The sequence below is a fragment of the Pogona vitticeps genome, chromosome 11 (genome assembly GCF_051106095.1).
Source record: "Pogona vitticeps strain Pit_001003342236 chromosome 11, PviZW2.1, whole genome shotgun sequence".
Classification (NCBI taxonomy): Eukaryota; Metazoa; Chordata; class Lepidosauria; order Squamata; family Agamidae; genus Pogona; species Pogona vitticeps.
This window is the reverse complement of record NC_135793.1, coordinates 26,361,353-26,386,757: the sequence shown is the minus strand read 5'-3', so window position 1 is coordinate 26,386,757 and position 25,405 is coordinate 26,361,353. Positions and strand designations below refer to the sequence as shown.

Here is a 25,405-nt window from a genome sequence, read left to right as displayed (position 1 = left end):
TATATGGATGATGGAACAAACACTTAAAATTGTAAAGGACCATTGAACAATAAAAGTGGAAGAATATCTCTTTCTGAAAATATAAGAGATCAAAGGAAAATTTAAGCCTCGATTAGGAATGCTGAAAGACCAACAGAGTAGCATATTATTGGATAAGGAGAAAATAAAGAGAAAGTAGAAATGGTATACTGAAGACCCATACAGAAGACATTAAAGGATGGCAGATTTCTTGGAAGAGGAATCCTTTGATGAAGAACCTGTAATTTTATAAAGTGAAGTGAAAGCTACTATGAAAGAAGTAAGAAGAAATAAATAACATGGTGTAGATGAGATACCAACAGAACTATTTCAAGCCACAGGGACCGCATCTGTCAAAACCCTAGCAAGAATATGCCAACAAATAGGGGGAAAAAACAATGGCTCATAGACTGGAAACATTTAATATACATTCCAGTTCCCAAGAAAGGAGATGCTAAGGGGTCCCTACCTTGGGTTGAGCGAAGCAGCCTCAGCAGATGGATTTGGGGAGTGGGTGATGATGAGGCAATGCAGGACACAGACTAACTGATACACAGCTGGCCTACCCCCCTCCCCAGCCAGAGCTGGCCTGCTCTCCTCAGGTGTGGTGGAGCATCCTGACCCCTTCAAGGTGGATTCGTGAAGGAAAAGGTATAGTTAGCTGTCAGCAAGGTAGAACAGGTAGAAGTGGACGTGGCTGTGCTTGATGAGCTTGCCACCCCTGGGACTGAAATGTCTGGAATGACAATCTCTACTGTTTGCCAGCCTTTTGCCATTTCCGTACATAGAGAAGGGGGTGACTTTCATGCAGCCGCTGCTGCTGGCAGTCAAACAGTTCAAGAATTCGTCACAGTGAATGGTTAGTTTCCAGGCAACCCTGTTGGCTGATGATCTAAAACAATAGTCTATTAAATGCATAGAAAACAAAGTGAATTGATGGAAAAAGGGGAACCCAGAACAGCAGATGGGAAGGAAGCAGGAAGAAATCCTGCCATTTGGTCTGGATTAGGGGTCTTTCACGGTGTCAAGAAGGGGGAATACATCCCCATTTCACACACACACACCCCGGGGGCTATGTCTCCTGCAAAGGGGCCTTGTCAGCTGCTTGGGAAGGATGACTGGCTGAAAAATGTCTTCTACCAGCTCCAGCAGGCTTGTCAGTCCTGCCCTCCCCGGTCAGAAAGCCCTCCTGCAGATGAAGGTGCTGTTTGCCGGGCAGTCAAATGCCCTCGTTCGAAAGCCAGGCCTTTCCTGCTACCTGAGTGTTGGTGCTGAGGGTCAGAGAGCCCCAGCTTCTGGATCTGTCCGGTGCATCAGGCTCTTCTGGCCGGCCTGGGCAGAGGTTTCCAGAGGGCCAGCCATGCTAGTTGCCCAGAGAATGAAGAATTTAGAGTCTGGTGGCACCTGCCACACCAGCTACTGTAGTTCTATTTGGCAGAATCTTCCCAAGGTTATCGCTCATAGGTTATCTGCCCCAGTAGGCAGACAATTATATATGTGATTTCTCTTTCTTTCTGTGTTTGTTTTGTGTGGAACTGAAAAATTGGGGACTGGCTGAAGGCTGACCCATTCCCAAGCCTGTCAATGCCACCTCAGCTTGTTTTCCCCCCCTTTTTCTTTGCCTGCCTCCTCATCAGGGAAAGTGTTGCTTACAGGGACCCGGCCGTGCTCTGTTTCCTGCCCAGGCTGTGTCTGGTTGTGTGACTGGGAAACAGGACCACAAAGCCAGGCTGTGCTGGATGCAGCCTGTCGAGACTGATCAGAGGAGCCGGGGTCTCATTTGCCACACGTGTCTGGCACCAAGTGGGCACTGCTTCTGCATTAATAAAAGGAGGGACTGGCTAATTGGGGGCTTCCCGTCTGCCAGGCTGAGGGTCCTCCTCTCTGTTTTGCTGAAAGCTCTGTTTTCTGGGGCTCCCCCAGAACATTTCTGCTTCTGGTGATGCTGAAGTTCTGGGGAGAGGGGCTTGTGAGACAGTCTAGAGTCCCACCACAAGGAGAGCAACCCCAGGTCCAGGGTTTGGGTGGCAGAGCCCTCTGGTAACAACAACCCCCAGCTAGCAGAGCCTGCCGTCCTCATAAATTGCTGGCTTTTCAGTCCATACTTGCCTGTGAGGTAGGGGAGCTGCTGAGGGGTGAGGTTTCAGGTGCTTGCCAGGGAACAGGGAGAGGCTGGGCTCAGAAAGGGCCAGGCTGAGAAGCCATGTCTGAACCCAGACCTTCCAAAGCCAGCATTCTCCTCTGGCATCCCATAATGACCCACCAGGATTGCTGTGCTTCTGAAGGCTTTTGAGACCCTTGAGTTTGGGAAGATGAAGGAGCAGCAAGACAAATTAGAGGAAGTTTGTGTTCTTGCTTTGCCACGGAGCCTTCTAGACCTCGCCTTGCTTTATGCCAGTGTGGGTTGGAGTGCAAATCGCACGGGCGGTGCTTTGCCGAGGCTTTCATTCTGTGCCTCCCGCTCCCCGTGCCGTTCTTTGAGTGCCATCAAGCAGGCATGGCGTTTGGGTCTCTTTCAGCTGTTTTGGTTCGGCTCTGCAGCTGCAGCTGTCCAGCACAGCACCCTTTCTTTGAGATGCGAGGGAAGTCAGTGGGGGCAGCTTGGCCTCCTTGGTTTGGAACTCAATTGCCAGTCTTTCTTTTAAAAAAGGGTGGTGGTGGTGGGGAGAAAGTTTCTTCTAAGAAACAGGAAGCAGTAATTCTTCTTGGCACCTCTTAGACTAGTTCAGGAACAGGCAAGCCCTCAGATTTCACAGAACTCTTCAGCAGGCATCTGTGAAACTCAGTCCTGATCTATTCCTAATATTAATTTGAAAAGGCCAAAGCAGGAACTTTTTTCTCCTGCCTGTGTGCATTCATACATATACTTGGTTTGTCAATTCCTTCTTTTGATTAAAGAAGTGAACAACAGCAACACAAAGACAACATGTAAATAAACAAAAATAAAAGTAAAGAAATTTAATAAAACATGTAGATAAAAGATAATAGAATTAAAAGCCAAACAGTTAAAATTAGTGACCACCTATTTATAGATCAGTTTATCAGACTGATGCCAGAAGGTGTAAAACAAACAAGACAGTTCAGTTCTGGTCTTTCTGGTCTCATGACAGTCCTGGATTTTGTTGCAGTTGTTTTTTAATCCGGTTTAGATACAGAGCAAGTAATGTTTTTGTTGAAGTTGGGAGTGGGGCAGGGCGGGGGGGGGGCTGATTCCTTCACCTTGGGCTATTGAAAGGAAGCTCCTGTTGGCCTCTTGGCTTGTCTTATTCCCAGGCTATCTTTTGGAGAATCGTTTTCTGAAATGGCTCCAACTCTTAAAACAAGATGCAGCTTTGTAAATGGATGCTGTTTTTGTCTGCCTTGCTACATATTGAAAATACAGATTTCTTTTCTTTTTTCTTTTTTTAAATACATTTATTAAACAAACATCCAACCTAAACAACATAAACCTAACACCACAATAAAATACAATTACATAATACACCAGTGCCACCATCGCCCTCAGGGCTACCATTAATAATATTTTCAATTTCATTCATTCCATTTTCTCTCCAAAACGTCATTGTTTCTTCCCTCGGTGTATACCTCTTCCCTCTTCAAAATACATAGTCCAAGAATACACTCCATATTTTCTTAAAATCATCAATTTTTGATACGCAATTTAAAAAGTTTTTCTTGGCTAGCTGTGGTGGGAATCTCCCCTCCTGCAGGAATCCCCACGGGGGGGGTAGCTCTTCCTCCCCCCACACCAGCTGCCACTCATTGTTTTTGTTTTTAAGAAAAACAAACTGCCTTTATAGTCCACTCCTGTTGCCTCAAGGATATTGTAAATATTTTAAAGTCATTTACAGATCCATGAGCCCTTTTTTCTGCTGCCTCCTGTAGATTTCAGAGTGAGAGCTCCGGGAGATCATCAAGGTCCAGGACGCGCCCCCCCCAAGACAGATTTCTAAATCAGTCTCTCTCTGTGTGTGTGTGTGTGTGTGTGCGTGTGTGCAAAGCGCAGTTCTGGGTGAGGGGTGCATCCTCCTGCCCACTCCACCCCACCAGCCAGAGGGCTGCCAGCTGGAGTGAAAAGGTCTCTCCCCCCCCCCCAGAAGTTGATGGAAATCTGGAGAGGAGTTCTGGCTAGAAAGCGGCCAGTTCCTTTGGGGTCCTTTTCTGGCAAGAGGAGGTGGCGCTGGGAGGTCTCGCCAGGACTCCCCACCAGAACCTAGGAGAGGACTGCAGGGATTGCCAAAGGAGGCGAGCCTTTGGGGAAGGTGCCGAGGGAGGTGCCTGGGTCTCTTCGCCTCCGTCTTCCAGCCTCCTGGGGGTGGGGTTACCACCCTTCCTCCTGGAAGGAGCACCAGAATCTGCAGCAGCTGCTCGGTTGCCTGGGCTTCAGGGGCTGTGCTGAGCGACCCAGCGGCCTTTCCTTCCTGCTGCTCTGCTAGCTGCGGCCACAGCTCCTCCTAGGCAAGCTTTTCTCACCTGAGAGGTGAGGGACCCCCTGACAACAGGCCATCTAACTGCAGAGAGGAGCAAAACGCAAGTTGAAACGCAGAGGCTTTCAAGAGCTGGGGGGGGAAAGGCAAATGCCAAGGAAACCGCATTGTCTTTCCAAAAAGCAAGAGTTTAAGGCCCTCGGAACTCTTGTTTGGATTGGATTTCAGGGCTCAGGATGGGCAGGAAAGAAGTTGAAAAGTCCCAGATGCTACTATAGAGAGCCAATGCCTTAACTGCCAGCATGGAGGTGGCAATCTTGCAGAGGCAGCTGAGGGTGCCATGGTGTCAGGTGGTCTTTCCCAGAAGGGAGAATCGATCAATGGCCTTTAAATACCAGAAGACAAATTTTGTGGTTAATAATCACAGTATTTCACCTGTATGGGAAAAATGGCTACTTTGATATAGCTATTGAGCTTTGTGGTTTTGTTGAATGCGCGCTAATAGATTTAAAAAACCGTATATGTCAGGTGGCTCTGTGTGTGTGTGTGTGTGTGTGTGTGTGTGTGCATGTGCATGCATGCTTTATTTAAATTGTTCCCTATGCAGTTGTTAAATGCTCACTCTCCCTTGACCTTTTCCTCACCTGCTGTTCCTTTACAGGTTTCTGACACATGTTAGGGAAAGGAAACAAGCATGCTGTTGGAGACACACTCGAGGGTGGAAAGACAATGGAGCAGGAAAGGTTAATTCTCCGGCCCTAACCACTCCTGCTGCTGCTGCTGCTGCAGGACTCTCTGCCCCCCTCCCCCCCCCGTATGGAGAGGGGCTTCCCCCTGAGTGCTCCACGTCTTCCAGCTCAAAGGCTGGCACCCACAAGTGGGAAGCCCTGCACCAAGGAAATGGCCTTCCTGCATAAGTTAGAGGAACAAGGCCTAAGGCTGGAAAAGGAGGGGGATGGCCCTGGCTGGGCAAGGTGGTCCCTCAGCCAGGCAGAGCTGTAAGGATGACGGATGGAGACAAGGACCAGGGACCAGAGCAGATGGGCAGCCGGACCTCTGCCCTGGCTGTCTCTCCTCCCCTGGCAGGGCTCTGGGAGCAACTGTTTGTATCATTTTGCACAGGCAGCTGGTCTGGAGGGTGGGTGTTATCAGTCAAGATCAGCTGGGTAGGCTTGCCTCCAGGAAGCATCCCAGCGGAGGTGAAGTGCCTTCCTCCTTTAAGGCTGTCTTGCTAGGCAGAGCTCTGATGCCAGGACTCCTGTTCCCTTTGAACTCTTCATATTTGACAGGGAGGCTAAGTGGAACAGAGTGGGGCTGAAAAGAGGAAGAGGGAGGTGTGCGTGCGCTCATGTGTGCATGTGCCGAGAAGTCTCCTTGGGGAATTCAGCCGATTCAGAGGCCGCTGGCCCAGCTCCAAGCTTCCCCCCCCCTCTGCCGCCCCTGCTCAACTTTCCCTGATCAGTTACCCTTTGAGAAATGAACTCTTTAGCAATTGCCCACAACCCATCATAATCTCATGCTAGTTTATGCAAATGTGGATGATTTGCATATGTATATGACTCTACACAGTGCCTTTTCAGCCATCTTTTAATATCTGAAACCCAAAAGATTGATCTGTGTGAAAACTTCCTGGGCAAATATGGTGCATATCAGATTAAATAATGAATGATTCCAATCAGAGTTGATTTGCATGGGCTGATCAAGCTAATTACTTCAGCGTCTCTAGGAACACTGCCAGTGACCGTGTTTCCTATGCAGTGAGAATGCTAAGTTCTCCTCTTTTGCGGAGTCAAGTGTACATTGCCACGTAGCATGGCAGATCAACTCCAAACAAGAGCTATATTTCAAAACCCTGAACAAGACCACAGTGGCATTGGGGGGGGGGGTTACCCAGAGTCGCCCCAAAGAGTGATTCACTCCCCTCCTCACAAACTGGCTGACCAGGTGGCTGAGGCTACTCAGCAGCCCTTGCCCAGGCAACTGCAGTGGGAACGGGACCTGGGCAGGGTGATGTGGTGTGGTGGTGGTGGGGTCTGCTTCTCAGAGCCTGACAAGGTAAGGAAGCCCCTGCTATTAATTATGCATGCGCTATTTAGCTGGCTCCTTTTTTCTGTTTTATTCAGTACATTTTAAAAATATGTTTTTAAATGATTAATGCACATGGGGTAGCTCTGCTGTCAGTGTAACAATTAAGAGACGCTTCTTTGGAAAAGCTGAGCAGTGCTGCTGCTGATCTGCATCCCCTTTTTGCAAGGGGAGCTCGTTTAAGGAGTGAAGGATAGAATAGGAATGTACAGTATATGGACCAACCTAAGCTCTCCAGCAGTGGCTAAAGACAGGATGAAACCTCTGGGCCCTACGGCTTCCAAAAACTCAGGGTTTCATGCTAATGAAAGGTTTTATGTGGCATAAGTTTTTGTGGACTTCAGCACAATATTTTGGCGTATCTGAAGAAGTGGCTGGGCTCCTCAAAAGCTTGTACCCAAGAACGTATTTGAGTTTTTAGGTTTTGCTGCAACAGAGTCACAAGGCTACCCCCTGGAAATGCCATTGTATTATTTTTTCTGCTTCTTAAAAGTACCTTTCCATGCTCTGGAACCTCCTCATGCCCAGTTGAATGAAGTTGTGGTTACACACATTGATGAAGGAGGGGACCAGCAATGTGTGTGTGTGTGTGTGTGTGTGTGTGTGTGTGTGTGTGTGTGTGTAAGAGAGAGAGAGAGAGAGAGAGAGAGAGAGAGACTCTCCCCTCCCTCCCATCTTCTTATACCTGGACAAGGAGTTGCTCCAGCTTTGAAGTCAGGAATGGCTTTAAGAGCAAGTTCATGTTGTATGACAGAAACCGCTCAGGAGGAGACAGCCGGAAGCATCCGGGTCCTTGTCCTGGTCTCTGAACAAGGTTGAGGGGGGAACCCTGTGGTCCCGTGGCAGAGGGCATCTCTTCCATGCCCAAAGTCCTGGGCTCAGACCCACTTTCACTTCCCTAAGGGGGTAGGTCTTCCTTCTCCCACCTCTGCTTTGCTAAGGAGCCAAAAGGGATTTTCCACCCTTCCAGCCCCCAACCTTGCCCTTTAACCCCTCCCTGAATGAGACCGATGGGGCAGTACATTTAGGTTTAACAAATGAGTTAAGACCCTTGTGGGGCCGGAGCCTTTCCCTGGTCCTCCTTTCCTCGCCGGTTCCCTCTGGCCTCCCCCTTCTCAGAAGGACAGCCACTGTGTCGGGCAGGAGCCGTCGTGCCCAGTGAGATGGACAGCCCAAATGCCAACTCCCACGTGGCTCTTTGAGTGGCAGCCACGGAGGCTCCCCTCGGTCATCCACACTAGATCCCACAGAGAAGCCTCTCGTGGAGGGAGCAAGGGCTGTTACCCCACCCCTACAGGCCACCGTCCCCATCCTCTCCCATCCTTTCTCTGGGCACCGTTAAATCTTCTGCTCTTACCCTGGTTGGGGTGAGGACGTGGTCTGGAGGGCACAGATGCCATTATGAGAACCATGATGTGGGCCTTGGGTTTCCTGTCCTGTCTCAGTCTCAGTGTCGTGTTTGTCTAAGGCCGTGGTTCTCATGGCCAGCTCATATGGTTTCGTGCCCTGGTGGGTGACTGAGAGGTAATGGCATCTTCCTTCACCAGAAGGTTATTCTGCTGCCTTTGCTGATTGGAACCAAGGGCTGTTTTGGCAGGGAGGGTAAGAGGAGTCCCTGGCAGCCTCTTTTCAACCATGCAGCAGACTTTCAGTTCCGCTACAGAGAAAGCCAGCAATAGATCAGCTGAAACCATCAAAGCCTTCTCTCTTTGAGGAGGCTCTCTCTCTCTCTCTTTGCCTTTGGAGAGGCAGGAGGTCTGCCCTCAGCACAGAGGAAAGAGCATCGTCTTCCTTTGATTCGACTCCATGATCCCTCACTGGCTGGGCAGGAGGGCAGCTGAGTTACTCTGAGGCAGAAAGCCAGGTAACCAAAGCCTGCGGTGCTGGCGATGCCCTGGCTACTCGGCGAGCAACTCCCTCGTCTTTCTGCCAGCCTTGTGTTCCTCTCCACGGAAAGGCAGGCAGAAGCTTGTTTGTGGGCTACGAGGGGTAGCCTCCCTCCCACCCAGAAGTCCTTGGGGGAGTCAACCAATCTTCCTCTGTCCCTTCCTGAGTTGCCACCCTTTCCCTCTCTGACTGGGCAGCACAGAGAGAAGGGCCACAAACCCCCTCTTTTGCAGGCTGGGGCTGTTTCCACAGGGAAGCCATTGGGCCACCTTTCCGCTGACCTTGGCTTTGCCCAGCAGCTGGCCTGACAGTTCTGCAGTGGCAGCTGCTGCTGCCCTTCATGCCTGGGCAGCAGCCCTGATGGACCTTGTATCCACCTGGTCAGTGGGGCTGTGTTTATGTTCCTGCTCCTTCTTGTTTTGCATTTGGCTCTTCTTTGTACCACTGAGACTTTGAGATTGCTCGTCTTTCACCTTCCAGTGGTACAAATCTCTCTCTCTCTCTCTCTCCCTCTCTCCCTCCCTCTCTCTCTCTCTCTCTCTCTCTCTCTCTCTCTCTCTCACACACACACACACACACACACACACACACACACACACACACACACACACACACACACACACACACACACACACACACACACACACACACACACACACACACACACACACACACACACACACACACACACACACACAAGTTTCAAAGAACAAGGAAGCCCCACCTGCTTCACCCATTGAACCTCTTCCTTTCCCAAATGGGGCAGCCTCCTGAACAATTTGTGGTATGTTAAGAAAGACATCTTTCTCCTTGGAAGGAGATGCTCAGTTTGTTTTGAGACTTCAAACTGTAGTCTAGGTGAAATCCAAGAGAGCTACCTTCTTTCTTTGCTTCCTGCCTGGATGTGGAAGGAGGGAGGTGAAAGGACCTCCCCCGCCCCCCCGTGTGCTGAGTGAAGCTTCTTGCTTCTTGCTCCCCCCACCCGCTGCCCCGCAAAGCAGGAACCTTTTGTACTTCACCGGCTGCCAGTCCTGCTTCCCTGTCCTTGTTGCCTTTGATCAGACCTTGTCCCTCCTTTCCGCCTCCTTTTCCCCACTTAGGGTTCCTTTGAACCCCAAACTTATCCTGGATCTCCAAAAGGCAGCCAGATGAATAGAACAAACTCCTTCCGATGCGTCTACAAGCAGGAGTCTGGACTATTTATACCATCCATGGAAGATCTGGGGCAACGTGTTTGGTTTAGTTAGTGCAGAAAAGCAGATGCAGTCTCAAGAAGTCTGGAAGCCTAAGCAGCATCGTTAATTGCAATGCGCTCTTGGATGCTGCACCGTTTATGGAAAGGGGGAATTTTGCTCAGGGAACATGGTCTGCAGCCAAAGGATCAAGTGTGGAAGCAGAAAAGGTGGGTGCAGATTTTATGTCATTGCCCAAGTTGAACCTATTGAGTCAAGGCTGCCCTGAAAATCCTGGTGGGCCGCTGAAGTGTGTGCCAAGGGTGGGGTGCTCAGCATTGTGAGAGAATGCTGGATGGATGGACACAGATGTCCTGGTTAGCATTTAGGGAAACTAAAGAGGCAAATGATTAAAATGCAGGGGAGCACAGAGTTTGAGGATATGGGCCTGTTTCAGTGGAATTGTTAGCAAGGGGGCTTCAAGGAGGTGCGATCAAATGGGTTGGAAAGCTGGCGGAATGGCTGGAGGGCATTTATAGAAGGTTACACAAAGCACTGTAAATAAGTGATTAATGTTGGTATTCCTTTCATATTTCCTTTCTCACAAAATCTTCCTTTGAATGATCTTCACTCCCAGGAAATGCCATTTCCTTCTGTATCTGGCTTGTTCATTAATGACATATAGTCCTGTGTATTCAAAGAATAGGATGCCTGTGTCAATTGTTTTTTGAGGTTTCTTTTCTGGGCTTATGGTGGCATGTCTTCCCACGACATGGAATGGCTTTCTCTCATGATGCCTTGAGCCAGCTACACTAAAAGTGCATTGTCGTCTCAAGTACACTTTTGTATTTGCTTAATTCTAAGATATGGTCATATCTCAAAAGTTTAAATGAGGAAGAATCTCCTCATTTGCAGGGTTTCAGTTTGTTGTCAGCTGTGTCAGGACTATGCACAGCCGTTTGCCGATGCATGTGAAGTCCAGTGGCTATGGATGGAGTTTGTAAACCCTGTCTGTATACAGTAGGCATGATCCAGCATAGATTAAGGCATAATAAGTAATGTAATTGATTTCAGTGGGATGGTACGTGGCCATGTCTGTGTGGGATTGTGGCCAGAGCTTGTCATGCTGTGGTGCATTACTGAAAAGTCATCAAGGGAAGGCAGAGAGTGTCTTATTTTTGCTGGGGTGATGGAAATATGGCTTGAGTTAAATGAAAAAAGTGAACCACTGAGGTCTCAAGTTGAGTGAAGGGAGGGTGAAGCATTAGGAGAATCAGTTTTGAGGGTGCCAACCCATAAACTTTACCCGTGACCAGAAATAAGCCCTTGGACAGCAAATCCCTTTTCAATTTCCAGAATTATACTGCGGTGACCTCGCACTTTGGCTCTTTGTTGGCCATCCATCCTTTCTGTCCCATGCACTCTCCCCAGTTTTGTTTTGTTTTGTTCGGGTGATGCTAATAGCCCCCTCCCCCATATGGCCAAGCGGTCCGATCCGCATCGCCCTGCTTAACTCCCTGGGATTGCAAGCGGCTCTCCAAGGGCCCAGCCTGGGAAAGATTTCTCCTGACTCTTCTGGATTTTATCTACAGATGGCAGGTAATGAACTTGGGGGAAATCCACAGTTAAAGCAGGCGCTGCCCTGCTAAGCTCTCAGTTTCCTCCTCCTCTGATTCAACAAATCCAGACCTATCCAGAGTGAACATTTCTGGACCCTCTGCTGCTGTCAGTTCAGATGAATCAGTGTGAAATAAATGATGAAAAAAAATGTTGCAGCTATTTTTTGGAAACTGTCATTAATCCGAGTTGCTAGGCAAACCCCCACACGTGTTAATCCAGTGGCTATTTGGGAAGAGGACAAGTTCAGCACCATGGCCAGTTCCCAGGCTCCTCTTGCGAAAGGGGTCACAGCTGGGCAGGGCAGTTTCTCCTTCTGTCACCAGCCCTGCCCTATTTCCCAAAGACTCTGCTTGCAAGTGGATTGAGACCAGCCAATCTAGCTGAACTGAATGACTCTTGCATACGGGAGCCCTCCTGGGAAATGTTATATTAAAAGGGGACCCCTTCATTCCTCCTTCTTCTGGTTCCACTGCTGACCCCCCTGACTGTTCCTGGGCACATGACCTGGAGCAAGTCCCATTAATCCAGGTTGTGTTCACCTCACAGTGTGCCAGAGGCATGTGACATATAAATGCATTATTATGGGTTGTGGCGGTATAAGCGTTAGTGAGCTTAGTCACCAGGTGCTCAGCTGGGAGAGCAATACCCATATACAAAGGTATATACCAGCAAACAATACATCGCTACATTTCAAAGCGTATGCACTCGGGATCACGACCCTCATCCTGGACAGCTGTGTGCTCTGTGCAACACCCTGCTTGCTCTGAGGTAGAGGCTGTTTGCCAAGTGCAAGGTTGCTGGTGTGCAGCGAGAGGAGGGTTATCTGGAGGAGGCCTTCAGAAGGAAGCTGGGGCTGCCGGGGTTTCCCACTGAGATGCTCCCCAGGCATGAGAGGAGATGGCTCTGGGTGCTCCCTGAGCTCGTGTTCCCCTCTTTCTGCTGCTGTTGTGGTTGTTTCCGAGAACGACCCTTGTTTCTAGGAGGGGGGAGCCACTCACTGACCTCTTCCGGCCAGGAATGGTTTCCACACTCAGCCCACAGAAGGCACGCACCTTGCTATCTGGCATTGAGGGGAATGTCTTGCAGTCGAGTTTGCCAGTGGAGGCACTTGCACCCGGGGCTGGAGGAGGGGAGGGAGGGAGGGAGGGAGGGATGGTCTTTGCACAGAAGAGTGCCCAATGCAGTGGGGCACAGTCCACAGAAGCCCCTTCCAAAGGAACATTGCTCACCTTTAAGATGCCACTGAGTGGCAGTGATTCCTGCCAAAGGCTCTCTGCTTGGACCTTTGGGGAGCCCCCCCACCTCCTGAGTGGCAGAAGCCAGGTTCCCCATACTGCCCTTGTTCCCGCCCCTTCAGGCAGGCAAAGTCCACCTCACCCTCCCACTGTCACACTGTCTTAGTAACCCAAACTCAGGCACCATGTGGTCCCTTTTCCTTACCAATCTGCCTGCGCGCGCACGCGCACACACAGACACAGACACAGACACAGACACAGACACAGACACAGACACAGACACAGACACAGACACAGACACACACACACACACACACACACACACACACACACACCTGCCCTGCATCACATATTTCAGATTTCCCACAGACCCCGTGAACTGTTGGCACAGGAGAGGAGCAAGCCAGGAGGGATGGCAGCCTGGTGGCTTTTCTCTGGAGGGTTTTGTGCAGGATATGGGCAAAAGGGCAGAGACCCTGCATGGGGACAGAGCTGGTCCCAGGCCACCCCTCTGCTGGACATGCATCCCCTAAGCTTTTGGGGCCCCCATTGCCTCCTGGCTCTTTCATCTGGAAAATGGGGATCAGGACTGAGCAAACAATGGTGATTTAGGCACTGGTGACGTTTACAGTCCTCTGCAATGAGCACCAGCATCTGTGACTGTGGGTTCTCCCTTCTGGGAAAGGGAAACACTCAGCTCTTCCCGGAGACCCCCTGGAGAGTGTGTCCTACCTGGGAACAGGATCTGCCTGCCTATGAGCCGTAGCGGAGCTGGGGGGATCATTCCCCTCTTCCAGAAAGGAGACCAAGGAATGAAGAACGTGGCAGGGTGGGGGATCCCTTCCTCTCAGCAGTCCCTGGTTGGCGACAGCCACTCTGGTGTTGCTGGGGCTGCTGTGAGAGGCGGGCAGGCGGGCAAGCAAGCAAGCAGGCAGGCAGGCAGGCAGCTGCCTGATGCAAGCGAGAGCATGTGTTCCCCTGCTCGCTCCCTGTCATGGGTCTGGGGCTGAGCCAGGCAGCTTCTTTAAGATTCCGATCACAGCCGGTGCTGAATTTCGAAGGCTTGAGTGCTCAGAATCGCTCCCTCTCATTCTCTCTGCACAGACGCTGCCATCGCCCATGCTGGGGAGAAGGAAAGGAGGGGCCGGGGCCGGAGGTCATCTCTCCCACCCGCTGTTGGGCACAGGCAGTGAGTATCTTGCTTCTGGGGGGGGGGGGGAAGAGGGGCAAAGCTCTTCCTTTGTGCCCCCATGTTGTTCTTTGGGGTGTGCCCCGGTCTCAGGCAGCATTTCCCTTTGGAGAGGGTGATGCTGATGGCCGTGGCCTGGCATCCCTCCCTGCTCCTGGATGCCACACTCCTGGATGCACAGGAGTTTTGCTGGATGCGCATCGCAGACAGAGAGGTGAGCCCTCTGAAGGATCGCTCATCCTGAGCAATTTGCAACTGGATTTATTAAAGAGAGAAAGAGAATCGGGGATTTAGGAAATTGATTTGTCAGCTGCTCAGCCCTGCAGTGAAAGCATTTAACAGGGAGAATGAAAACACAGGGAAGAGATGGGATGTATTTAAATGTCCATATCTCACAGAGATGTTTCCAGGGAGGAAGGGGGGGAAACCATCCTGTTGGCTGTTATTTCTGCGGCCTGGCACTTGGGGTGTGCCAGTGTTTTCTTCCTCCCCGAGACCAAATTGGCCAACCTTCCTGCTGCTGGCAGGGAAGAAGATCCGGTTCAGAGAGCTGCCACATCTCTGGCATTTCCTCACTCTCTTGTGCTCTTTGTGGACTGTGCTTGAATTCTGTCTGGTGGGAATAAAGCTGGACAAGGCTGTCCCAGTGTGGTTTTCCCAGCGGCATAATTTCTCAGCCAGACCAATGAATATCCAGATGGAGCAGAGAAGGCTGGGGTGTTTCAGACAGCCTTGTCGGGTGGAAGGGCGGGTGTGTGCTCTGCTTTTCCTGCCTTGTCCATGCGGCACCATCCGGCTGGTCACTGTCCATCGTGCATCATTCTGTGGTGTTTTGAAAGATCCTTCTCGGCTCAAGACAGAGGGCTGAGGGGAAGGGCTGGCAGGGAGCAATGCCTCCCCTCTCGGGGCCTTGATCCAAGGGTGGCCTGTTCTCATGGTGTATTTTGACAGCACCACTTTCTTACCCTTGGTTAGAAGTCCCAAAATCAGGGGTCAGGAGTTGCAGAGAGCTCCCTCAAATAAAATAAAATAAAATAAGCCTCTCCCCCCCCCCCAAAAAAAAAGTCCATGGAAATGGCAGCTTTAAGTGACTGTGTGTGTGAGTGTTGGGGGGGGAGAGAGAGAGGCTGTTTGGAGCCTCTAAGAGGCCCGGAGGCATTGAAGAGGCTCCTGAGGGTGCCACTGGTCCATTTTGAGGCCTAAACATTTTCTGTCACCAAAGGTCTAGAGGGTCCGGGGTGGATCCAGGGGGCATATTGGATGCCCCCCCCACAGCCCCCACCCATGCTTCACAATTGCTTCTGGAGGGCATGATGGGCTCAGGCAGGGACCCTCCGGAGGGGGATTTCAGGGAAGCCAAGAGCCTGCAGGGTCTGCCAGACCCTCCGAGAGAGTTTGTGGGAGTAAGAATGTCTGCCTGCAGGAAAAGCTTCTGTGGGATGATTTTGTTCAGACCTGCCCCATGTTGGAGGTTTTTCTTCTTCTTCTTCTTCTTCCTGTGCTCCATCCCTGTCTTGCCTCACTGGCAATCTGAAAGGGGGTGTCCCCTTTGAGGCAAAGCTGGATCATTGCATTGTTTTACTTGAAGGTTCCTGCACCCCCAAGCAGAGCCAAGAAGAGTTTTAAGCCAGCCACGGTCATGGCTGGGCCCAAGAAGCAAGGCCGGTAGCTACTGTACGGGGCCCAGGAATTGGGGCCCCGAGAAAGGTAGAAATGCAAATGCATGCAAGCCAGTCAGGCCTCTTTTTTTTCCCCTGGGCGAGAGAGGCATTTGATGGGGGCAGGGCGGGAGGGCCCTGCATCTCCACACCCAGCAGGACCTCAACCAAGGAGTCCTGAAGCCCACCTGTTCTCTGCTGAGGGATGACTCCAAAGTCCAGATGACCCCCTCCCTTGGTGCCGCTGGCTCTGTCAGGGCCAGGGAGTGCAGTGGACATGGTGAGATGTTGAGTGTGAGGGTTGGCCTGGATGTTCCCCATATTTGTGAGCAACCAAGTGGGGCCGAATCCAGCCGCTGCAGAACAGCTGCCCCGCTTCATAACGCCCACCGTGATGTGGCTGGTGCTGGCCTGAGAGCAGAAGGGTTTCCAGGCTAGGAGGCAGGTGATGATCTGGAGAAGGGAATCCCTGCCCAGAGGGCATCTGAGGGCACTTATCGATGCCTTGCCACTTAGGGAGCCACAGCTGCCTGCCATACAAGAGTGGCACCTTGGCAAGGCTGGCAGAGCCATTGTGCCAAAACCTGTGCCAGCCATGAAGGGCTCTAATAAATAAAGACATCTCGACTTGGTACAGAAATGATGCCATTGTTGGTGCCAATCAAGCCGCCAAGGGGAGGCCATTCTATAGCTGGGGTCCCATGGCAGAAGCAGCCCTCCGTTGTATCTCCACCTAATGAACTTTTCTCAATGGTGGGACGTGAAGAGGAGGGTCTCCCCAGACGGTTTATAGGAGGGCCCTGCCGTCTTGCAGCCAGGGCCAGGGCGATGTGTCAGAGCCTGTCGGGAAGGGCACTGGCGTCTTTGAAAAGGTGGTGGGGGGGGTGTCGTTGAAGGAAGGCTCCCACACGGCTCTGCCTCTTCCACACCCTGGGGATTTTTTCCTACTTCATTGGCTTGGCAGTCACCCTTCACCTCAGATGGCACTTCAAAAGGGAGCTGAGATGCTGGCTGAGGATCCGGCCTCTGGAGGTTCAGCCGCTGCCACAGAGCCAGCAGCGGTGAGAAGAGCCACGGCCATCTCAGATGAGACCCGAAAACAATGTCCTCCCAGGAAGGGTCCCGCCAGGCAGGCACAAATGAGGCGGGACAGCTCCTCTGTTGCCCTCGGTGGGGCGAGCCAAGGCTCTCTGCCCCAGAGGTGGGTGGAGCAGTGGTGGCTGGCATCAGCAGGAGGGCCAGCCGGTCTCTCTCCTCCTTGGTCTAAAGGAGATGCCTTAGGTGGAGCTGGGGAAAGGAGCCGGCCCTCCTCACTCTTGGAAAAACAGGTGAGCCGCTGTTCTCTGCTCACAGCTGTACAAGTCTTGGTGGTGCTGCCAAAGCAAAACACGGAAGAAAGGCTGCTCATTCTTTCTTGCCAGATTTCGGAATGGAAAAGCAGTACGCACTCATTCTGCTGCCAACTCCTGTACCAGTCCTTGTGCTTCCGGGGGGGGGGGGCGGCTGAGCTGGGCCCATCACCAAGCAGCCTGGGGTGTTTGACCTCCTCCTCCCCCCCCCCCGTGTTGCTCTGGACCAGGAAGCGCCACAGGCTCTTCCAATGCTGCTGCAATGCCTTTCTGTCCCTCTTCCCTTGCTACAGAAACACCAGATTTGCATAGAGTGCTAATAAGATACACTAATTATGCAAGCCAGGAACACTGAAGCACGCTGTCCTATTAGCATAATTCATGCCGGGTGGGCGTTTCATCTCCCCCCCCCCCCGGGAAGGGAGGAGGGAGGACCAGCCTTGCCCCCAGTGGGGCTTGTGTGAGGGGGTCTGTTCAGCCCTAGGGTCCTGCACAGCCCATGGGGATGGTCTGCTAGTGGTGCTGGTGGTGGGAACCCTTTTGCCCAGATTATTTTTCCCCCCCAAGGAGGTGGCCGTGCAGATCTGTTGCAGGAAAAACACCAAGGAGTCCCTAACCCCAGCAGCGTCCCTGCTCTCCTTCCCCTTTGCCGTCTCTCTTCCCCTTTCATGCTCCCTTCTGAAAAAAAATTATTTCCGCTTCTTGGATCCTCCAGGGTTCTGGTGGTGCTCCTTAGAGGCTGAAGACCTCCTCCCCACTGCAATCCACTCCTGGGAGGGAGGCCACGGCTGCAAGGTGGCCACCTGGCTCCCAAGGATGATGCTGAGCTCCCTCTGCCTTCTCTCTCCCCTGATGTCCCCTCACCCAGACATGTGATGCTGGAGGAGCGCTGGAATGATATGGAATGTGGGCAGCTGTCTTCAGACACCCTCCGACAGGTGAAGATCCAGCGTGATGCCCTCTACGGATTTGGCTTTGTGGCTGGCAGCGAGAGGCCGGTGGTGGTTCGCTCTGTGACTCCAGGTGGGCCAATGGGGTGGGAGCAGAGAAAGGGGTGGGGGGAAATCAGGCCGTGTTTGGGAGGCAGGTACAGTATTGGGATTCCCTTGTTCTTCCAGGGACCCAGAAGCTGGAGATGATGCTGGAATTAGGACTTGGGGGGTGGCAGGGGGGAACCAGAGAGAGCAGAACCAGCAACTAAATTGGGGAGCAGGGAGGGATTAGAAATGAGATGAGGGACCGTCAGGTGGAACCGTGCAAACTCACCTCTGGATTTCTCCCAGGAGGGGGAAATCCACTGCCCAAGCTGTACCCACCCCAGCCTCCCTCTCAGACTCACAGGGGGTGGCCCTTTCTTGGGCAGGTGGGCCCTCAGAAGACAAGCTCCTGCCGGGGGACCAGATCTTGGCCATAAACCATGAAGATGTGAGCGACGTCCCCAGAGAGAGATTCATAGAACTTGTGAGGTAAGCAAGCGGGGATGGGTGGGAGTGGGGGTGGGGTAGGGGTTACCAAGCCCCCTCCCTCAGGCCCGGCCCACTCCAGAGGGTCAGCTCTCAAGCCACCAGATCTTGTCCAGAGATGTGGATCTTGCATCCTTAGGGCCATGCCATGCTGGGTTCCCAGGGATGTCCTGTGGCACCTTCTGGCCTTGGTGGTGAGGGAGGTGCCCGTGAGGGGGAGGCCAGAACCCACTGGGCTGGCTGGGGACCTGGGAATGACAACAGCAGTTCTTGATCTGTGGCTTGGAGAGGAACCTTGGAGAAGTCATGCAGCGGGGCGGCAAAGGGGGGGGCAAATCTGCTTCTCATGTTGCAGGACTCCCTTTGCCCTCCTGTGGGCAGTGGCCACGCCTTGATTGCCCTTTTACTCTCCTTCCACAGAGGTGCCAAGGAGTCTGTTCTCCTCACCGTCCTACAGACCCACCAGGTGAGTGGCCCAAGACATCGCGGCCTTCCTGGAGCGCCTCCCCAGCCAGCTGCCAAACCCTCGAGGTTCTCTCCTGTGGGGGCTGCAGCTCCCGGCCTCTTCCGCCCTGCCTTCTCTTGCCGCCTCCTCTCTTGCTCTTTCCGTTGCTTCTCTCACGGTTGTCATCACTCCAGGCTTGGAAAAAGCCAGCTTCGAAAGAACAAGAACAAATAATAATAATAATAATAATAATAATAATAATAATAATAATAATAATAATAATAATAATAATAATAATAATAATAATAATAATAATAATAATAATAATAATAATAAACCCCTGATTTTTAACAGCAGAAATGGGACACACATATATATACCTACCGGGTGGTTTTGTTTTGGCCAAGGTTGTGTTCCCTTGGAGTTGCGAACAGGGGCCACATGCCACCCCCGAGGGTGGGGCAGCTTCTACTTCACCAATTAATTGCAGCGTGGGAGAAGGGGAAGGGGCGTCATCTTGGCTTGACTGATCATCCCATTGAGCAGTGTGGCATTCACTGCTCTGGTTCCAAATTCACTTCCTTCTGAGCCCCACCCACCCCATCCCAAAATACCTGGAAGCCAGGCGGGAGCTCCCTGTCTTGTTCTCCTCGTCTTTATTTCTGGGACCTAGAAGAAGAAATTAAGATGCCAGGGGTGGCAAAGATGATCCCCAGCCGATGCTCTCCTCTCTCTCTCCTCGCTTTTCCAGAGTACCTTTAACTCCTTTAAAGTCAGGCCAGCGCATTTGCCAACCTCCAGGCTAAAGAACTCAATCAATTCCAGTTTCCAGTCCAGTGCATTTAAAAAAAAAAAAAAAAAAACAAGCAGTAAAAGGTTCAGAAATGCCACGTTGCTTTACAAGAAAATGAGACATAAATACATCATGACCAGGGAGCCAGGTCCTCATCAAGATGCTAACAAAAGCACACCCACAATGCTGGTGGGGTGGAGAAGACCCCACTCGGGGTTCCCTTGCATGGCTCTCACTAGGAACCAGGCAGGCCTGTCAGCATCCGGGAGGGCCTCAGCTTCTGTCCTCTCAGAATTTGAGTCCGTATGAGGCTAAGCCGCCCCCCCCCCACGGGGTGTGTGTCTCCATGTCAGAAGCAATCTGGAGGGGCTCCTCTAGCGGAAGCCAATAGGGGGCACCCAAAAGCATTCCCTGCAGAGTGAAGGAGCAGCTCTGCCTGGAATCTGGTGCTGTCCTTCTCCCACGCCGGTGCTGAACAGCCATGCTCTGAGTGAAGGACCTCCAAAAGGAGCCATTCTGAACAGCCCTGCCCAGGTCTTGTAAATGGAAGCCTGTGGCTTCCTTCCTTCCTTGCTTGTGCAAATTCGTCTTAGGTTTGATCTCCCTCTTTTCCTTGTGCCACTTCTTTGGGCAATCTGGTGTTCTCCAGTGAGTCGTGGGTGGCACAAGGAGAGAGCCAGGCTTCTGCATCGAAAGCAGCTGCCTGGCCCTGCCTGGGCACCTTGTTTGAGATCTGAGGTATGTCCCAGCAGGGGAGAGGGAGAGCTCAGTTCCTCACAGGGTGAGGAAAGGGGCTTATCCTGACTGTCCATGGGAGCAGATCTGGGCCCTTTGCCCCAGCTCACCAGGTGCCCAGGGTGGATGGCATGAAGAAAGCGCGCAGCAGCCGTCCTCCTTCTGCATGTTGGCCACTTTGCCAGGCTGTGCCAGAGGAGCCCACAAGGAAGGACATTTCCTTCTGAAAAGCAGGCCTGGCACTGCCAGCTGCCTTTCCATCCGGTGCCAGGCAAGCGGCGGTAGATGTTGGAGCAGAGGAAGAAGGGTGCCTTGGTGCTCCAGAGCAGCGGAACAGATGGAAGCGTCAGGCCACCGGCAAGGAAGGCGGGCTGTTGTTTCTGCTTTGCTGAACTTTTTCATCTTGGTGGAAGGGATCAGCAGGCGAATCTCCTCGACCCCCCCCCCCTACCCCGGGGAAGAGAAGCAAGCAAAACAGAGCAAGTGACCACGCTCCACCGGGCTCTCCTCACCTCTCCTTGGTAGAGAGCAATAACAGAAGGATCCTTCGTGGCCTCTGCAGGGATACAGCGGGGGGGGGGGCTGCCCCGTGTGCATGGGAGGCTCAGGGCCCTTGGGGACAGGGTTGGCGGCCTTCTGCAGGCCTTCTGCTCTACAGGGGCAGCTGGCAGAGAAGCCTGCCGGTCTGTCTCCCAACAAGTGGAAGTGAGCCCAGCTCCTGGCCAAAGGTCCTGCCTGCTCATTCGCTTCTTCCCATCCTTTACCATCGTCTCTCGAGACTGAAGGTGGCCTAATCTAAAATCTCCCCCCACCCTTCCTAGAAGGAGTTGAGGGTCGGCTGAATGGGATCCTTTTTATCCTCATGGCTGAGCAAAGGCTGCCACCTCAGAGCCCAGTTCTCCAGACATGGTGCCAGGCAGGCTGGGCCCCTGAATTCAGGGATTTCCCACAAACTGAGAACCTTGTAGCCCCCCCCCACACACACACCCCTTCCCCCCCACCCTGTTCTCTGGGCCTATTTCTCTTGAACTCTACATGGATGGGAGAAACCCAGCAGAGAGGAGAGGGTGAGCCCTTTCCCTAGGAATCAGCCAAATCCGAGAGCAGGGCAGGGAGGGGGGGAGGGGGCTTTGGAGGATTGGCCCAAGGAGGGGCTTGGGAATGACTTTCCCCATCCTCAGGGCACCTGGAATGCAGCTCCATGCCATGGGCCACCAATGCCTTGCCCAGAGGCCGGAGGTGAGACCCAGAGTTCTCTCCTGGGGGGGGGGCAGGGGACTGTCTTGCTCTTCAGGACCAAGTGGAGGGAACTGTTTGGGTGTTTGCCTCCCCTCCCCTTCCCCCTGGTCATCACAGCCCTCCTTAGGGTTCCTGGGGGGTGGGGGTGCGGGCTGGCTCTTGTTATCGCAGGAGGGTGACCTGACTGTGTTCTCTTTCCAGTCCCCGAAGTCAGCCTTCATCAGTGCGGCCAAAAAGGCAAAGCTGAGGTCCAATCCTGTGAAGGTGCGCTTTTCAGAACAGGTCACCATTGGCGAGACCGATCCAGTGAGTTCCCCCCCCCACCTGAGGGCTTCCTTGCTTTCCCCGAAGGGTCAAAGCTGCTCCCGGCAGGAGCTCCAGCGAGTGTCCCCCCCCCCCCGGGCCCATCTCTATCTGGGCAAATGGCAGGGAGGGTGAACAGAAGGGGGGCAGGAAGGTTGTGGTGGGGCAGCCGAAGCCAGGACCCTCCTCCTCTTCTAGCCCATGGGACATTCCAGTGCCCTCCTGACAGACCCAGAAAGAGAACCTCGTTGTTAGGGGTCTCCGATCAAGGTTGTAAGGCCATGCCCGTTGAAAAGGCAGCTCATAGTCCTGCGTGCAGTTAAAAGCAGTCGGGGCAGTGGGGTGCCCAGGCCATTGCCCATCAGTCCGTCTGTCTGGGCGCAGAAAAGAGAGCAGCTGAGAGGGCACAGCAGTGGCTGGCGAGTGCCATCACAAAAGCTGGAGCAGCCAGGCTGGGGCTCTTTCCCACTCTTTTCCAGGGCTTCAGAGTCCCCAGTCCCTCAGCACCTTGCAGGGCATGTGAGCCCCAGAAGGCACCAGCTGAGGGGAGAGCAGCCCTGCCATGGCAGCTTTGCCCACTTTCCCTGGCATCTCAGACAGCTTCCACGCGGAATGGAGCCTCGGCTCTGGCACGCAGCTTTATCTCCTAATTGCACAAAAATATTGTTAAGCAGCATGGCCAGTCTGAATCAGAGGCGCTTCGGGCACAGTCTATTTTTAAACGAAACCCGTTAAAGTTGTATTATCTGATTGAAAGGCTGTGTGCCGAACAAAGGGCCCAGTTTGCCAAACCTTTCTCGCAGGCACAGGGTCAGGAGATGAGCTGAAGGCTGCTGGGGAAGAGGGTCTACTGTGGGGCAGCTGAAGCTCAGAGATGTCAGGTCTCAGAGCCCCAGCCGGAGGCTTCAGGGGGTTGTGCTGCTTCACCAGGTCTCCAAATGGGGAGGTACATGTCAGGTTGGGTGGTGCTGCCACGGATCAAAGCCTGTGGGGCTTTTGGGGGTTTGTTTGTCTCTGTGTTTTTTTTTTTGGTCAATGAGTTGGCTTTAATGACTGGCCATCCATCCTTCTCTCCCCATTCCCAGATGGCTTCAAGGCTCACTGGCTCAGCATGGAAAGTGCTTGCATTGTCTTGTGTTTGCACAATAGCACTACATGAGCAAAGGGAGTGAGCCAGAGAGAGAGGCAATGGGGTGCCAGCACGTGGCTGCCACCCCCAACCCTCCCGTGCCCTGTTGAACAAAACAAAGGCACTGTAGGAAGGATCCTGCAGGGACGTGGGATGCATCACAGGCCCTCTTGACAGAGCCCGCTGAGGGCTCCTTGGCCATCCTTCCAGGCCCTGAGCCTTACTTGGGGTGTGGAGGGGTGGCATCCTGCGTCCCCCTCCTTCCTTCCAGGGGCAGATCTGGCATAAACTGGCTAATAAGCCCTCTTTCTCCTCCTGCCTGCCCGCTCTGTGTGGCTCACCCGCCTCCACTGGACCTGCTGATGTCTTCTGCTCCCCTGGGGCTGGTGGGGGCCATCCAGGACATGCTGAAGAAGGAGGCCCTGCTCCTCATCCCTAACGTCCTGAAAGTCTTCCTGGAGAATGGGCAGATCAAGTCATTCACATTTGATGGCCGAACCACTGTCAAGGTAGGGAGGGGGCAGCAGCTGGGGGAGGAAGTGGGGGGGGTGTCACCCGGCCTTCTTCACATCCCGATGCTTGGCCCTGCACAGCAAATACACCCACACCCACACTTGCCCGAGGGGTCCGAGAAGTTCTGGCCGGTGCTGTCAAGACACGACCAGCCTCCAGGGTTCCTTTCTGTCCTCTTTCCTGGGCATCTGCTTCACCCCAGCTTTGAAAGTTTCCAAGTTTTCCTTCTGGCCAACAGCTTGTCTGCAGAACGGACAATATAAAATCGTGCATGTGTGTGTGTGTGTTGGTTTTGAACTTGCCTCTGTGCCCCTTTTCTCCTACTGGGGGCAACAAGACTGTGAGACAGAACTGGCATGAAGGCAAGGGGCTTTGGGGCCCACCGCTAACTCCTAGCCTATGTTGGAACTCGGCACCCCATTCCTCCCTGTTTGGGGTGGTTTTTGAGCATCCCAACCTGAGAGCTGATCTCCCCAAGCCCCTCTGCCAAAGCCCTAGCTGTGCCTCCATTGCAGAGGCCGAGGCGAGGCTGCACGGTCCGAGGAAAGGGGCAGCACTGGCCACTGACCCGCCTCTGTCTAGAGCTCAACTTTTCTTCTCTCCCTGCCCCTGCCCCCACTCCAGGATGTGATGATGACGCTACAGGACCGCCTGTCCCTAAGGCACATAGAGCATTTTTCCCTGGTCTTAGAGTACTCCAGCCCTGAACAGAGCCACAAGTTCCTTCTCCTGCAGGACAAGCAACCACTCGCTCACGTAAGCACCTGCAACAGGGACCTTCCCCTTATTCTCAGTCTCTCTCATGGCTGCCTCACCAGCAGGACTCAAGACATGCCTCAGATCCCAAGACAGAGCTGGTTTGGAATTGCTTGAGCCCTGTTTTCACCCCCTGCCAAGAGCACCGGACATTTAGTTTCCTGCTAAAAATTCCACGTTTGCTTCCGAGAAGCAAGCATTCCTGACATGTCCTTGCGAAGAGGGAGCAGCACAATTTTAACAGGCTTGAGGCTGGGTTAGGGGAAGATTGATTTCCCCCCCCCCGGGCCCCCCTGTTCCCAACACCTTGCCTGAGCTCCTCCCGCTTCTCTCCAGGTGGTGCAACGGACCCACTACCAAGGGATGCGGTGTCTCTTCCGGGTGAGCTTCTTCCCCAAAGAGCCTCTGGAGCTGCTGCGAAGGGACCCAGCAGCCTTTGAGTACCTGTACATCCAGGTGAGGGGAGGGAGGGGCAGTGGTCCAAAGGGCAGGCCCACTGCAAGGGGCCTGTCCTTTCTCTCATCCCCTGGACTTTCCCTGATGAGGGACCAGGATTTCATTGGGGGGGGGTCAGCGGGCAGGCAGATCTGCCTGGGATGGGCGGGAGACTAAAGTGTAGGAGACCTCTCCCACATGCTGCATCTCTTTTGGAGAGAGGTTTCAGCACTGCCATTCCCTCCCAGAAAGTAATTCAGGACCCTGGACAGCTCCTCCTGGATCACTCACTCAGACTCCCTTTTTCTGCCTCCCTCCCTCCAGTTAAAACCCAGGACAAGCTTCCTGCCCTGGTGAAGCTGGCATCCCCTGCTAGATGCCCATTCCTCCCATGACCTCCTGGCCCCAAGGGTCTGTCCCCATGGGGATGGCTGCTGGGTCTAGCAACGGCCTGGTGGGCCTGGGCTGGCCTGACCTTCAGTCAACGGTCCTTGTTCTCTCAGCCAGCCAGCCAGCTCGGGATTGAGGGAGCGGGCAGGCGAGGAATGCCATCCTGGGGTTAAGATGCCAAAGGCCATGGCGCATGGCTGGGATTTCCACCACGACAGGCGGCAGGCAAAGCAGGCAGCCGCTGTCTCTGCCGCAAAGGGCCAAAGGGGCAGAGGCCTCTCCACAGCACACCACCACAAAATGGGGGGCAGGGGTGGGGCTTGGCCGAGGCCTTCCAGAGGACAACCCTGGCCTGAGTCACCTCTCCTCATCCTCTCCCAGAGCCGCAACGATGTGATCCGGGAGCGATTTGGGATGGAGCCCAAGCCAGAGATGCTGCTCGGCCTGACCGCCCTCCACATTTTCATCACAGTCTCTGCCACGCGGCCCAGCCAGAAGGTCTCCCTCAAAAATGTCGAGTGAGTGCGGCCGTCGCCCCCTCGCCCCCTGCCCAGATTGGGCTTG

General features: G+C 53.2%; 1 protein-coding gene across 1 annotated transcript in view; it reads left to right on the top strand.

Annotated features, from left to right (window-relative positions):
- Positions 1-25,405, top strand: part of FRMPD3 (FERM and PDZ domain containing 3) — a 45,539-nt gene that overhangs the window by 5,517 nt on the left and 14,617 nt on the right. The window contains exons 2-10 of the mRNA XM_072981403.2: positions 13,549-13,633; positions 17,509-17,663; positions 18,004-18,106; positions 18,524-18,569; positions 21,517-21,621; positions 23,149-23,256; positions 23,885-24,016; positions 24,353-24,472; positions 25,223-25,359. Coding sequence (XP_072837504.2) covers positions 13,549-13,633; positions 17,509-17,663; positions 18,004-18,106; positions 18,524-18,569; positions 21,517-21,621; positions 23,149-23,256; positions 23,885-24,016; positions 24,353-24,472; positions 25,223-25,359 — 991 coding nt within the window. The remainder of the gene's footprint in view (positions 1-13,548; positions 13,634-17,508; positions 17,664-18,003; positions 18,107-18,523; positions 18,570-21,516; positions 21,622-23,148; positions 23,257-23,884; positions 24,017-24,352; positions 24,473-25,222; positions 25,360-25,405) is intronic.